This window comes from Eptatretus burgeri, chromosome 22, assembly GCF_056783735.1.
Source record: "Eptatretus burgeri isolate ZD-2024b chromosome 22, Ebu_testis_v1, whole genome shotgun sequence".
Classification (NCBI taxonomy): Eukaryota; Metazoa; Chordata; class Myxini; order Myxiniformes; family Myxinidae; genus Eptatretus; species Eptatretus burgeri.
Genome location: NC_140982.1, coordinates 1,861,504 through 1,876,542, shown reverse-complemented (window position 1 = coordinate 1,876,542; position 15,039 = coordinate 1,861,504). Strand labels below are relative to the sequence as shown.

General features: G+C 46.6%; 1 protein-coding gene across 4 annotated transcripts; it reads left to right on the top strand.

Annotated features, from left to right (window-relative positions):
• The first annotated feature begins 5,878 nt into the window (after window positions 1-5,878).
• On the top strand, window positions 5,879-13,492 carry LOC147008058 (cingulin-like). 4 transcript variants are annotated; one of them, XR_015053654.1, is made up of 8 exons: window positions 5,879-6,013; window positions 8,518-8,649; window positions 8,756-8,866; window positions 9,629-9,753; window positions 10,089-10,197; window positions 10,412-10,570; window positions 10,891-10,994; window positions 13,081-13,099. XR_015053654.1 is itself a non-coding variant. In XM_085865809.1 (7 exons), the coding sequence occupies exons 1-7, from the start codon at window positions 5,975-5,977 to the stop codon at window positions 13,214-13,216; spliced, it is 756 nt and encodes a 251-aa protein (XP_085721935.1). In that variant the 5' UTR covers window positions 5,879-5,974; the 3' UTR covers window positions 13,217-13,492. The 4 variants fall into 4 exon arrangements, 2 of the variants coding, with proteins under 2 accessions (XP_085721935.1, XP_085721936.1); XR_015053655.1 differs by lacking the exon at window positions 13,081-13,099 and having other exon boundaries at window positions 10,412-10,556; XM_085865809.1 differs by lacking the exon at window positions 10,412-10,570 and having other exon boundaries at window positions 13,081-13,492.
• The last annotated feature ends 1,547 nt before the right edge of the window (window positions 13,493-15,039 follow it).

The window sequence follows — 15,039 nt, the reverse complement described above, 5'->3', positions numbered from 1 at the left end:
TACAGAGGAAGAATCAGTAAACCAATAAGAGGTACATTTGATCAGATTGCACACCAAGATGTTCAGTGTCGTTAACATTGTCACATTGGTGTATCATGGTTCTTGTACACTCACTGACCCAATCACAGGAGCTGTTTTTCTGTGGGAGAGTCATCCTGTGCATCGGTGATTATGTTGTCAAGGATTTCAGAATCCGGTCTGATGAATGCATCCACACATCCAGGTCGTCAGACAGTTATTACCTTCAATGCATGTTGATTAGCCCCATCCCCACTTCCACTTCCTGTTACAAAATAACCACTTAGTCACACACAAAAAAAATCACTTACTGTCACAAAAAATCACTTCCTGTCACAAAATAACCACTTCCTGTCACAAAAGAATCACTTCCTGTCACAAAAAATCATTTCCTGTCACAAAATAACCACTTCCTCTCACAAAAATAACTTCCTGTCAAAAAAAATAAAAAATATATCACTTCCTGTCACAAAATAACCACCTCCTGTCACAAAAAATCAGTTCCTGTCACAAAAAAATCACTTCCTGTCACAAAAAATCACTTCCTGTCACCAAAAAAAAATCACTTCCTGTCACAAAAAATCACTTCCTGTCACAAAATAAGCACCTCCTGTCACAAAAAAATCATTTCCTGTCACAAAAAAATCACTTCCTGTCACAAAAAATCACTTCCTGTCACAAAATAACCACTTCCTGTCACAAAACAATCACTTCCTGTCACAAAAAATTAAAAATATATCACTTCCTGTCACAAAAAAACACTTCCTGTCGCAAAAAAATCACTTCCTGTCACAAAAAAACACTTCCTGTCACAAAAAATCACTTCCTGTCACAAAAAAATCACTTCCTGTCACAAAAAACTGCTTCCTGTCACAAAAAATAACCACTTCCTGTCACAAAATAACCACTTCCTGTCACAAAAAACCGCTTCCTGTCACAAAAAACCACTTCCTATCACAAATAACCACCTCCTGTCACAAAAAAATCAGTTCCTGTCACAAAATAATCACTTCCTGTCACAAAATAACCACTTGAGGAGGAGAGAGAAAAATAAAGATTGTTGACAGACGGACGGACGGACATTCTGACTGACAGACAAACAGACGGACGGATCAGAGGACATCGAACGGTTTTATTAGATCAGAAAACTGACCGAATGAGTGAAATGAAACATTCCCCTTCCCTCCACTGTCTTCTCCTCCCCTCACGCTGCCTTCCCCCTCATGAATCAGCAGATCAAGGTAGGACAGCCGAGAGGTACGAATTCTCACTCTCAGCTGTCTCGCCTGGGTTTGAATCCCGACCGAGCTATAAACTGTCATCCCAGTGTTTCACAGGCAGGATGATTCATAAATGCATGTTATCTCCCGGATGGGTGTTAAACTCGGCTTCACATTTACCAGGATTCCCCCTCCTCTCCCTCTCCACACTTTCTCCCCTCCCTTCTCTCCCTTCTCCCTCTACCTCTCTCATCCCAACCTCTCTCTCCTACCCCTCTCCCTCTCACCTCCCTCCTCTCTTCTCTCCTTCCCCTCCCTCCTCTCCCTCTTCCCCTCCCCTTGAATATTCCCATCAGTTAAGCGACAGGTAGTATTTGCTTGTAAACAAGTAAACAAACACGAATTAAGTTTTATACATTACATTTTCACACTTTCCTCAATTAAATGAACTTATAATTAATTATAAATTATTTAATTAGAGAGGTGCTCATGAGAGTTCAAGTCCCTGACCCTCAGTGATGGGTGATGTTGTTTAACGTGTCGTTTATGATCCATCCACGAAGACCAAACTCTGCACAGAGAGAGCATGATCAGTGGTGCTTCAGCAATCTCCTGGGTTGTTGGACACAATCCTGGACAGGTGACCACTCTGACATAGCAGACTCAAACGGCTCAATCATCCCAGCAAGCTGGTATCCTGCTTCGCTGCAAAGCTCAGTGTCAGATGCTTTGGTTTGAACCTCCGCTTCAAATGAGTGAAATTATTCTTATTCATATTGTTACGGCTGTGGAAATTCGCAAACCACCATTCATGTCCCATAGGTGTGATAACTCTAAGTGCATGTGTAGTTAGCCCCAAACCCGTTGTTTAGAGGGAATTTATGTGATTCATTCGGGCTGCGACGCTTTGAGATAGCCGTTTTTCTGTTCTATCTTTATTTTGAACCAACCACGTCTCAACCGCCATAACCATCAAACCACCACCAAAAACCCTCCACCACCCTCACCTCTCTCCTTCTACGGCCATTCCCGCACCACCTGTGAACACTGAGCGTCGGGCTGTCTTGGGCTCGTTCAAAATACGCACCGAGCCGCGAGTGCAAATAGCGGCCTTTCCGAGGGAGAATTTGGATCAAGAATGCAACACGCCCACTTCTGATCCGTCCAATCAGCAAGCACAGAGCGGCTTTGCCCCGCCTCCAGGCGCGTCCGTGTGAAATCGAAATATGCAAATTCTGGGATCAGGGGAGGTTCACGCCCACTTTTCCTCCGTCCAATGGGCGAGCGTGGATCCGCCCCCGAGCTCATCCTGATCCGGAAATTTGCATATTGGTTCTCCTGCCGGCCTATAAAACTCCGAGCGCAAGGCGAATCGTGGCAGAGTCAGTTTTGGTGCAGAGAGTGAGAGTTTTGGTAAGAGAGTCATCGGGCGGAGTGTGGCAGCGGCGGAGTGTGGCAGAGAGTGGAGTCGGGTGGCGAAGGCATCGAGTTGGGTTCTGCAGTCGGCTGAGGAGAGTTGTGGAAAGAGGCCAAGGAGCTCGGGTCTGAGGCGAGAAGGAAGGCGGTCGGCAACGAGGTCGCGGTGGGAGATTGCTCGTCGCGGGACCCAAGCTAGCCAGCCATGCTCCCTCCCCCAGAGCATCAACAATTCCCCCTTTTCCCCCGCGCTGAGATAGTGCAACAAAGGGGGTCCCATTCCCACACCACTCCATACGTGGTGCCAACGAAACCCGTGAAGGAGCACGGAGTCGGGGCACAGCCACGCTGTGCCTGTGGCTCGTCGAGTCTGTGTCTGTGGACGAGTCTGTGGCTCGTCCGCCAACATGCCACGAGGACGTGGGTAGCACCCACCCGGTCTCGCGGACCAGGCCGCTCCTTCAGGTTCTGCGCACATATTGGCCTACAGGCCCGTCTGCCCCCTTGTCTATGAGGGTGGCTTCTTTCCTTTGCTTTTGAGTAAATGTGTGCTGGCGCCGTCTGTAAAGTAGAACTGTGTAAGTGTTGCCGTGTGTACGCGTATTCGGTTGTAACTCTGTGCCATTGTTTCTTTTGTTTTCCTGATATAGGTGCATTTTGACTGTTTGGCTGTATATGTGTGCTTTCCGTGTGTCGCGTAATAAATGTGCATTGTGTGAACTGCTTTCCTGTTTCGCTTTGTCTTTTATTTATTGACCCTCCATCCTGCTTCACGTAAAAGGGTTCACAGTGGGCTTAAAACGCCTGATAATTAATCGGAACCGTCGAGGCCGACGATAACACCGCTCGGTTATCCCGATAGCACGGAACGGACCGCTTAAGCGGTTAGTGTCCGGAGTCGGCTTGCGGCGAGGTACGATCGCCCGGTCGACCATCCGCGCAGGTACTTAGGTAGATCGAATTTGGCGAGCAACCCTATCCTGCGCGGGTGGGCAATTGGCACGGTCGTGGTGGGGTTAAACCCCCACCCGTGACTAGCTCCCGGCGTTGTTCCGAGAGGGTCACGACAGAATTGTCCGTCCGGTGGGCGAGGCGGCCGCCATTCGAGTCGAGCGGCCGATCGCACGCCGGCAGGCGCGAATTCGCAACAATATGTTAACATCACTGCAATGCACATTATCAAGCTTTTAAACTTTTTTTTATGTAAGAAGAAGTTGATTCGGAATATGGCGACCACCGGGAGTGCTGTACGATACACATTTCCGGAGGGAAAATTGGAGCCTTCCCCACACGATGAACCCCCTCCCCCACATATGCTACCCTGTCACAAACCACATTTGGGGTCCACTTTGTCAACATGCAAAATTTGGTTGGATTTGGTTCAGTAGTTTTTTTTAGTTTGTGTCCTGCAGTCACTCACTGGAAGAGAATTTAATTCTCAATTTTATAGACCAGTCCACCCTGGAGAGGGAACATCCACGGACAGGTGTTTCGGTCTTGTTGGCCCTCACCTTATGAAGGAGTCCTTTTCATTTTTTTTTTTTATGTGAACAAAATCAAAACATTTAAACAGCTTGGGATGCATACCGTGACCCCATGGCCAAAGTAAACGGTCCAACAAGACTTTCCCATTTGGGTTAAAAGATCCACTCTGCCCAAAATAAACCACAAATCAAGCCCTTCAATCCCAAACGACCAGAGATGGAGCAGGTAGCACTTCCGCAAGGGTCCTCAAGAAAGGAAAAATCTTCCCGTTGACTGCAAGGGATTTCTCTCTCCGCGAAAGCTTCCGCTCATTCCATTCGCAAAAACAACTTTTAACATCGGACAACTTTTTACGCCAATTATTTACACCATTCGTGGTCTCGCTCAAGAATACTCCGAAAACCTTCACCCGGTTGTCACAACCTCCAAATGTCAGATTTACCTTCGGAACATCACAGCCCTTTCCCTAAAGAAAAATACTACTTTTGTCAAAGTTAAGATGAAGGGAAGATGCTTTGGAGAACACGAACACGAACACGCGGGCACGTCATGATCAAAGTGTGGGGAAGGTGAGGGACGGGCAAAGGAGGAGTAAAAGGATGTTGAGATACATGTTGAAGAGGTGGAGCTGGGTGTAGTGCCGGTACTTTAGTTTAAGAACGGACAGGGTGTGAGTCAGTAGTTGCTCTGAAAATAACGGTTCATGAGGCGTTGCCCTCGTAATTAGTCTTTGTGCGTCCACAGTGGACGAGTTGGAAGAGAGAAAGAACCGGTTTCTTATTGCTAAATCTAATGGATGGCGGTACTGGACTGGCCTCCCGCTCCACACCGCGCCTGGACCGGATAACGCTCGGACGGCTCGCTCCCCCAGCGTTCCTCTCACCAGCAGAAAACTCACTGACCAGCGAACACCCTTCTTAACCACCTCAACCAGCTTTGCTATTGAAGCATCTCTGGAGGGGTGAAGCTTGGCGGGGTCAAAGTGGATTCCCCACCTCTTGGAGGATGCTCGTAACCATGACAACCTGTGACCGGTACACTCGAACACTCACAGGTTCTCATCATCACAAGCCCAGCCCCCATGAGTGCACCATCGTTAAACGATGAACCAAACGAGTGTAACACGAACACACACCCTTACTTTCTGGGTTGCGGTTGAAATCGAGGCGGCTGGGTGGATTCGTTCAAACATTGGAGAAGTTTTGTCTGTGCATGTTGTGCTTCGTCATTTATAGTCGTTCAGTGTTCGTGCGTCCATGACGACACCCGTGAGTCCTTCTTTGTGAATCTGCTGTTTTGTTAATCCTTCACCAACCGCATAAGGATGGTATAAACACGTGGGGTGGGTGCTGAGTCTGGGTTCGATTCCAGCACCACGAAGGTATAAACACGTGGGGTGGGTGCTGAGTCTGGGTTCGATTCCAACACCACGAAAGTATAAACACGTGGGGTGGGTGCTGAGTCTGGGTTCGATTCCAGCACCACTTGGACCTTCATTCAGAAAGTTTCGAACGCGTGACGTCACCAAGGCCACGCCCATCCGCAAGCTTCACGTATTTAACAATAAAACAATTTTATTCACATTTAATCCACAAAACGTGAGGTTTTCAAAATTGTTTGTGTGTTTAAACCTCCCTCCGAGAACCTAACGAACGAAAAGCAACAACAACAACAACAACAACAACAACATAGTGAAGAAGAAGAAGAAGAAGAAGAAGAAGAAGAAGAAGAAGAAGAAGAAGAAGAAGAAGAAGCGCGGTTTTTGAATCGAAGAAAGACGTTGAACGAGAGTAACGTGCGCGACACGTCCAGTCCCTCTTGGTTCGGAGTGCGTGATGTCCGAGGAGGTCACGTGGAAGAAAGCGCGGCATATGGTGAACCCGGGTTATCATTGTGCGGGGGGTGAGGTCGTGCCGACATGTCGGGGTTAAAGGTCGTTGTGCGGGGGGTGAGGTCGTGCCGACATGTCGGGGTTAAAGGTCGTTGTGCGGGGGGTGAGGTCGTGCCGACATGTCGGGGTTAAAGGTCGTTGTGCGGGGGGTGAGGTCGATTGGAACGTGGAAGGGGGGGGAGGGGAGGTTGAAAGGAGCATCGACAGTCGGGGGATAAGTGGGTAATATAAGGGAGTATCGGGAGTGGGGTGGAGGTGAGAGGAGTATCCCATGGTGGGGGAGATGTTTGAGGAGGGAGGGGGAGTTGAAGGAAGGAGAGGAACTCTGTGAAGAGTGGGAGTGGAGAAATGGGGGGACGGTGGGGGTGATGTGGATGAGTGAGGAGAGGGGGTGGCGTGGTGGAGACATGATGAGGGACAGGCAGTGAGTGATGATTCCTTTCGCACAAGACAACTCTTTAACTAGAAAACATCTCAAAATGACCACAACCATCATCACCCATCATGTACCAAAGTGTATCAAAATCTGTGCTCATTAAGGGGGTCTACAGGGGGGGTTTGACCCCACAAAATAGGTATTTTCTCTCTTCTCTGAAACTACACACACTATTTCGATGAAACTGGACAACAACCTTCATCAGCATTAAAAAAACAAGCACAAATGTGTCCAAGAGCAGCGTCCAAAAGGTTTTGTCGGCTACAAAACAATAAACAACAACAACAACAACTTCCGATATTTCGTCACGTGCCTTGATCAAGCCAATAGCGAGACCCGTCATCGTGTGTTTATGTATTTAAGAAATATAGTGTATTTCCCAAATAAATAATGTCTTTACGAAATTTCAATATGTTAAATGGAATAATCTTTAAATAGTCACGTGAACTTTTCGAAACTTTAAAGCAAATGTCCGAATATATTTAAAAGTTCATGATCGACTCTCTCAAAAGGCACCGTCAATGCGAGGATGTGTACAGGTGTTTAGTATTTAAGGAGATCCGGATCGTGAATATAAAAGAGACGAGTCCGAATATAAAGATTTTGTCTTCACAAGAAGAAGAAGAAGAAGAAGAAGAAGAAGAAGAAGAACAACAACAACAACAACAACACTGAGCTATTTTAGAGCAGCCTTCGCTACGCGAGACGCTGCTAAAAATAAGGGTCTTAGGGGTTGTAGGAGATGGGCGGAGGTTGAGTGACTGTTGCTCCTGATCCAGGTGAGCTTCAGGACGTGTGGTCCTATTTTTGATTCCTCGGGTCCGTAATGAAAATTTGTATTGTTGTCAAAGACGGCGACCAATTGCAACGTATAAGTAGGAGGACCATGATGAGCCATTGTTGTTACCTCCACCACCGAAGGTGAAGCAGATGATGTTTTCATCCCCTTTCTGTCTGTCTGTCTGTCTGTTTGTCTGTCTGTGTGTCCAGGATATCTGAAAAAGTCGTGAACGGATTCGGATGAAACGTGGTGGACGGGTTGGGTGTGTCACAAGGACGAATTGATTCATTTTTGGTGAAAATCCGAATCTGGATCTGGATAAGAGAATTATTTAATTTCTCTAAGTGATTCTTCACCGTTGAGAGATCGGCCCAAAAACGATGGACACCGTGACATTTCAAACATGTCATGGGCTCGTTATGTTCTCGTGGATCAGGCATTGTGTGGCGGAGGTGTGCGCTCCACCGAGTGTCCTTATAGTTTTTGGTATCATTGCTATTAGAGCCCTTTTGGTACCAATGCCAGATTTTTGGGTCCGATGCCGATACCGATTTTGGAGAGTCCGAGTCCACCGATTCCCGACCGACATTTTGTCAAAAAAAAAAAATACAAATTTTTCAAATTGATTGAAAAAAAAATTCTATTTTATGAAACTTTCAATATTTGAGAACATTGAACTGAAATTGTACGATGACCGAGCAAATAAATTAATAAAAATAGACATCAACAACTTTTTAATGGATTCAACATAAAAACATGTGAGAAACTAGAAGGGCGCTCGGTGGAGCACGTACCTCCTCCACGCAATGCCTGATCCACGAGAACATGACGAGAACATTACAGGTTTGAAATGTCACGTGACACAGGAGGAAATCTCTCAATGGGTGAAGAATCACTGAGAGAAATTAAATAAATCGCTTTTCCAGATCCGGATTTGGATCTTCACCAAAATCGAATCAATTCGTCCTTGTCACACACACAACGTGTCCACCGAGTTTCATCTGAATCCGTCCACAACTTTTTGAGATATCCTATTCACAGACAGACAGACAGCCAAACAGACAGACAGACAGACAGACGGGGATGAAAACATGACGTCCATCTCCCTTCGGGTGGTGGAGGGAACAAGTTTCACTGCAATGATCAACATTGATGAACAAAATGTCTGTTATGGAAATGCCGACGAACCTTGTGTCTGCACGGAATACCTGGATTGACAGATATGGTGTGTGTGTGTGTGTGTGTGTGTGTGTGTGTGTGTGTGTGTTAGATCAGTGGCCGAGGAAGTACAGACCAAGCTGCTGACATGGATGATCGAATAATAGAACTTGATCAGCACAAGCTGCGTGAATCGCTGATAAAACAGGAGCAGGACCGGATCCAAGAGAGACTTGAGAGCCAGGTGAGTGCTGCCAGCTGCACACACCAGTGAAGTAGATGCCGACTATCAACACATATATCACAATGATTACCCTGTAACTTGGTTCCTTTGTTTTTGCGACCACAAGAGGACACCTGAGGGAGCAGTCAGCGTGACGCCAAATTTATGCAGCAACTGCAGGGAAACCCAAGAGGTCCTGAAATTATCCACGAACTTTGGCGAGGAACTTCATCGCGGTGTACGTCCATGCAAGTTCTGGTGACCTTGTTTCGCTTTTAAAAGCTTCCAACTGGGTGAACAGTGGGAGAGGTTGACCACTGATTTTATTTATTTATTTATTTATTAAGGGTGTCTGCAATTGTGCTGTCAGCTTAAGTGTGTTAGGGAAGGAGACTGCATTTGTTTAGGCCGTTGTGAGAATGATGCAACACAAGGCAAGGGATCACCGCATCACGATATCCTTCCATGGTTTATCTATATATCCCTCAACAGTCACCCTGACTACTCATAAAAACCTGGAAACCTCACCTGTGTGGAGACACGTAAATGTGGCGGAACTGCCAGGTGATCAACAGACTTGTCAAAAGAAATAAAAATTGCCAAGTAATTAAAAATATTTATTTATTTATTCACAAATACAGCGAGAACCGCAGAGTGGGAAATGCAAAAGCACAACCAACCCGAGGTTTGTTTTGAATGGACCTGCCTCATGAGGTCCAACGCTCCGGTCACAGAGGTGTCTGCACGAGGACCTGTGTGCTCATATTGAGGAGACGGTAGAGGGCGCAGGGTAAACTCACACAATGAGACACAAAACAACCCTACGTGGCCTATAAATGCATGAAGAAGAAGAGTAGAGATTTGAACGTGCTATTTTGGATGACCACTACAAATTAAAAATACTCATTTGATACCGAGTGGGGTTTTTTTTGATTGTGCATCAGCCAATCTTCCGACGTGTTGTTTCATTTTTCCTCCCTCCGCCGATACGGACCGACAGATCAAGAAGATGCGCGTACTGGTGGCGGGGATCGAGGACTTTCGGAGACCCAAGTTTGAGGTTGCCCTCGCCCAGCTGCAAGGACTGGCCGACAATCTCGAGCTCCGATTGAAAGCCGATGATTGGTACGTTGGGCACGTGAATGCGACGTTAAAACAAACCTGGAAACCTCACCTGTGTGGAGACACGTAAATGTGGCGGACCTGCCGGGTCTCGGCGGGTCCACGGGTGATGAAGGAGTGATGCAAATTCTCCATGTAAATGTGTATCGTGTCGCGCCGCCTCCAGGTGGGGAAGGGTATTATAAGTCTCCACCAGTTACAGTCCAGTGTTCCTGTCGCCACGTTTTCCATTGGTCGTCAGGTGTTTTGAATTATAATAAATAATAGGGATGAATTTTCATGACATTTTGATGAATAATAACAAAGTCAAAGCATCGTGACCATGTTTCCATGCGCAGCGAACGAGAGAAGCTGCGAGCAACGAACCGCCGCCTCGCCAAGCAGGTGGAGCAACTTTCAAAACAGATTGATAGTGAACGTCAGGAGGCGGACAAACGGAAGGAAAAGGTAAGCACAGTGTCACCTGTGGCTCCTGTGGACAAACTCACAGCAGGTTCATTGCTGGATGGACGGGCCTCCAGTGGTGGGGTTTGTTTGTAGTGTGAACAGCAGGTGTGTGCACGAGGTGATGCCCTCTATACACAGGTAAATTTGTCTTCCTTTCCTTCTCCTTCTCGCTCAACCTTTTCAACCACTCTATTCACCCTCTCATTTGCTCAAGGTCATCTTCCATCTGCTTGGAAATCAGCAAACATTACTGCCCTGCATAAAAAAGGTGCGAAAACAGATCCCTGCAACTCCATAACCAATCAGCCTTCTCCCAATCATCAGCAAGGTTACGGAATCCGCCATCGCTTCCTATCAAGGTCTTCTGGTTGAGGTGTTGGGGTTGGAATGGGGGTTGATTTAATGAAGTAACTATTCTTTGCATAACATTGCGAGTTACCATTTGCATAACGCGGAATTTCTGTGGGTACCTGCTGGTTCTAACAATGTCGTTCTTGAGTATCTCAATATTGTGGAGCACAGTACAGGAAGGACGCCATCTCACTCCGGTCGAAGGTTTCACTCTTGAGAAACGACACACCTTGGTTTAGGAATAGCATCTGTTTCTCCACATTTGATTGTTCGTGGCTCTCCATGACACCTGAGGCTGATTGTTAATGGTTGGGGTTGTGGGGACTGTTTGTCGTTGTGCAGGTGAACCTCAATTTGAAGATGACCAAGCAACAACTGGGGGATTCTGAGCTGGACTTTGATTGGTTGGACATGCAGCTTCAAAATGTTCAAAGAAAGCTGGAAGGGTAGGTGGACACCAACGATGTTTTGCAGATTGGATTATCAGATGTTCTGAATGAACTTTGGTGAGTTGAGAGGAGGGGAGGAGGGGGGGGGTGTGCGGTGATGGAGGGAGTCATACGAGTCAAGTCGAACAAGGGTCGTACCACTCTCATGGATGGACTATTTGGTTGTGGTTAAAGGAGTCGCCTGACACTGCTCCTCATGGCAAATCCAGCAAATTCGCGATACCTTGATCCCACAATTGATTTGGAGGGAGCAAGAAGCTTTATAATTATCCCCGCACCCTTGCAGCAAAAAGTGGGTCCCGTGCGTGCGTACGTAGAATGCACGTAGAATGTACGTACCTGTCTGCGTATTGTTATTCCCTTTTCTCCGCAACCACTTGTCGGGTTGACACAAAATTATCACCATCGGAGCGACAACTCATGTAGAAGGTTTTAGTTATAATTATGAGGTCATAGGTCATGGTGATGTGGCAGCCATGTTGAAAAAAAGAAGAAACGTTGGATCTCTGCATCTCTGAAACTGCTCGGAGGAAAACATTTAAACTTGGCACATGTCAAGTACTCCCCATGGGAAATAAGGTGATTTTTTTATGATGTCTTCGGTGTGTTCGTTATGATGTTTGCATCGCGTTCTGCGTTTGCATCATTGCATACGTAGAACTCTACATCCGAGAAGTATGAACATCTTTGAGAGTCATCTTCGGATAAACTGGTCCACAGAAAAAAAAATTGATGACGTTATCGGCCACGTGGTTCGGTAGCCATATTGCTTTAAAAAAAAAACCTTCAAAAATATTAATCTCTGAAACGGATGAATAGATCGAGGAGAAACTTCACACAAATGTTCCTCAAGCCTTGGTGATACCAGGGTATTCACGAATAATTGGTCGGTCACGTGGTCTGACAGCCATATTGGATTGAGAGGAAAATCTTTAAAGAAATTATTTCTCTTGAACCGCTTCATCGATCGAAGTGAAACTTCACAATTATGATCCAGTCGTGAAGGGGAATACACGTATTAAATTTCAACTTGATCGGATACAAGGTCTGGCAGTCAGAATTATTTATTTATTTATTTATTTTAAATCTGGGTTTATTTATTTATTTATTTATTGAATTAGGTTCCCTTGGCTGTTCCTGGACGGGTTTGAGGGTCGAGGAGCAGCAGCTGTAATGAGAATCCTATCCAGGTTCCTCCTGATCACTTCTTTGTTTTTTTTCCTTGTTTGGTTCCTTCTGATTCCTCCAATGCAGGACTGTTCCGATTTAGTCTTCCATTTGATTTTTAATTTTGTTTTTTTTTAAATCCATCCTGAATTTTATTGAATAAAGAGGATGTAATGGATCAGGTGTCGCATCAAAGCCGGACGTCTTGGTAACCGGTCATCTCTGCCGGCAGTTATGAAGCGGCAGTTCGAATGTGAAGAGCGCACGTCGAAAACCGTTCAACGGAGGAAGTTTAAACTTCACCCCACGTCACATGACCATTTGATTACAGCACATATTACTTGGATAACGTCCGCCTCCTCAGACCTCACACGGTGAATTAAACAAATCCTAAATGCCGAGAGACAATGTCACTTCCTCGCATGAGAAATTGGAATCATTGTCATCGTTTCAGTCTTTTTTGTGCTCGACTGGTGAAAAAAAGTGAAGATGAAGAAGACAGGAGAATAGGGAAGGGCGATGGATGAGCAATCAAAATGGGGAAAGAGGGAAAACACCCGGACAACAATGTACGGAGACACCAGACACGAGGAGGGGATCAGCAGGACGTGGGTGGGAACACGGTGTCAGCAGTCAACAGGTGTAGTGAAGGTCGGTCTTGTAATTGGGGGAGATCACGAGGTGGTGGCAAGCCCGGCTGACCCAAAACCCCGCAGGGAAGACCTCAAGACAGCGGACTCGGAAAGGCGGTTTCACAGGCGGAAGAGACGAGAATTAAATAAATATGCCCAGGTGGAGTCGAGCAAAAACCTTTTGGGAAATGAACAAGCGCTGGAGTTTTTGTCATGTTTTGTATGTGTTGTTGTTTGTTGTTGTCTTTATCACGTGACCCAATGATTTTGTGTTCGGTTTGCAGGCGACAACCGATGCCCTCCTTGGATTTCCCGCCGACCGAGGATGAGAATGAAGATCAAGATGACCAACTCGAGTCAGCAGGAGCCGAGGAAGTTGCTCAATGGTCGCGTGGGGAGCCTCGTGTGAGCAGCTGTTGATGTGGTATAGAACTATGGCCTCAGGATGGGTGTGGTGGTGCCAATGGGAGGAAGAAGAGGAAGGCGCTCATGCTTTGTTGGTGTTTCTCCTGTTTATCGATTTACCTTTGTGTTTGTTTATCGAAAGGCCCAGGTGGAGGCTTTGGTCTCAGATCAAGCGCGAGCAAGAAAGCTCGTGCCCTCAGGTGCGTCACGTCCCGTTTTTTCTCTCCATTTGTCTCGTCACCCTGTATGAGTGGTGTCTTGTACTCAATAAACAGGGACGAAAACTCTGAAGTGGGAACAACAGGTTTAACCCAGGCACGGGGACAACGCAGCACATCATCGGAACACGGGTGGGTCACATGACCCTCCTTAACCACCTCATCTCCTCACCCCCGCCCTTTTATTTATTTATTTTACAAATCAAGATTCTCAGGAGGTTTACAGACACGAGCTGATCTGAGGGCTGGTGGAGGGCTGTCCTTGCTTACGACTGCTGTGGGTTCCTCAATAAGGGGTACAGGGTCGGGATGGAGTTCAGGTACATTGGTGGGTGAAAAGCTTGCATGAGGAAACACCTGAGGTTCAAACGCAGGTGGTGCTGATACAGTAGTGGGTGACAAAGGCACTTGAGCCGGTTCAATGTTTGGCTCCCCATCACGTCACCTGAGTTGGTCATCTTGTTTACGCGTGCGTCTACCATCACACAACTTCACAAGGAACATCATTTCACCGATGTTATCGATAACGATGCCGGATCACCACTTGGTTCCACATCCGGAGTTCAACACGTGGACAGGATCGTTGATCTGGAAGTTGCGGTCCACAGACGTTTGGTCGTGATTACGTTTGTGTTGATACTTGTTATTCTCCACCTCGACCGTTACGTCCATTGATGGACAAAACTAAAGAATCCTTTTGTACCTTTAGTTTTGTGCCTTAACATTGATCGATTCCCCTTTTCGTGGGGATATCTTCACGGGGCAAGACCATGGATAACCACCCAACAGGGCCAATGTATGATGATTGTGATCATTCCACATGGCTGGTATGGCTACGAATACCCCTTCCCTCTCGCAGGGGTCAGTATACCACGTGTGCAAGGGGTAAATCACATCATCTACCCACCACATCCTCATGTAAGGAGGGGGGGGGATATTTTGTGCCCATGACTGACCCCATGTTGTGTTGGGGTTTGTAGTGAGAGTTAAAAAGAAATCTTTCCATTAATTAACTGAACTCAGACACTCACGAGACCCACTACGAGACCCTCACCGCAGCACCAAGGACAGACGACTATCCAAAAATCGGGGTTAAGCTGTTTGTCTGACGCTCTGTTCTGTTTGTCTGACTCTCTGTTCTGTTTTTCTCTCTGTAAATATCAGTTTATGGTCATTCCTGGTGTCGGGTTAACGGTTGAGGTGGTTCGCTTAATATCTTAGGGTCTTGGGTTTCAGCCTCTCTTGTTTCCGTTAAATAACACCAGGTGGGTGACTCAGCCTATCATCCTTCCGAGGACAGCAAAACGAGTACCATCTTACTGGGAACAGGGGGCACTGCATCAGCGGCACAACCGCGCCTCCAGCAATGACACAACTGGCGGCCATTGGCTGAATCCGGGAGTGGAGAAAGTCAGTGATCCCTGACATGAGTTGACCTTGGATGCCATAAGTAGGACGTGGTCTTGCAGCTTTATGGTAATAACAATCCATTAAATAATTGTGATTTGGAAGAAAGAAAGCTGACGTTGATACTCGAACCGAGGTTCATCCTGAAACCTTCCACAACACGTTTTCCTTCTCATTCTCCTGAGGTTTGGGTCTTCCAGGAACTTTTCCTCG

Coding starts and splice junctions, on each gene's coding strand:
- LOC147008058 (XM_085865809.1), top strand. CDS start 5,975: ATGTCCGAGGAGGTCACGTGGAAGAAAGCGCGGCATATG. Junction 8,867..9,628: donor GCGAGGAACTTCATCGCGGT/GTACGTCCATGC, acceptor ACGGACCGACAG/ATCAAGAAGATGCGCGTACT. Junction 9,754..10,088: donor CGATTGAAAGCCGATGATTG/GTACGTTGGGCA, acceptor TTCCATGCGCAG/CGAACGAGAGAAGCTGCGAG.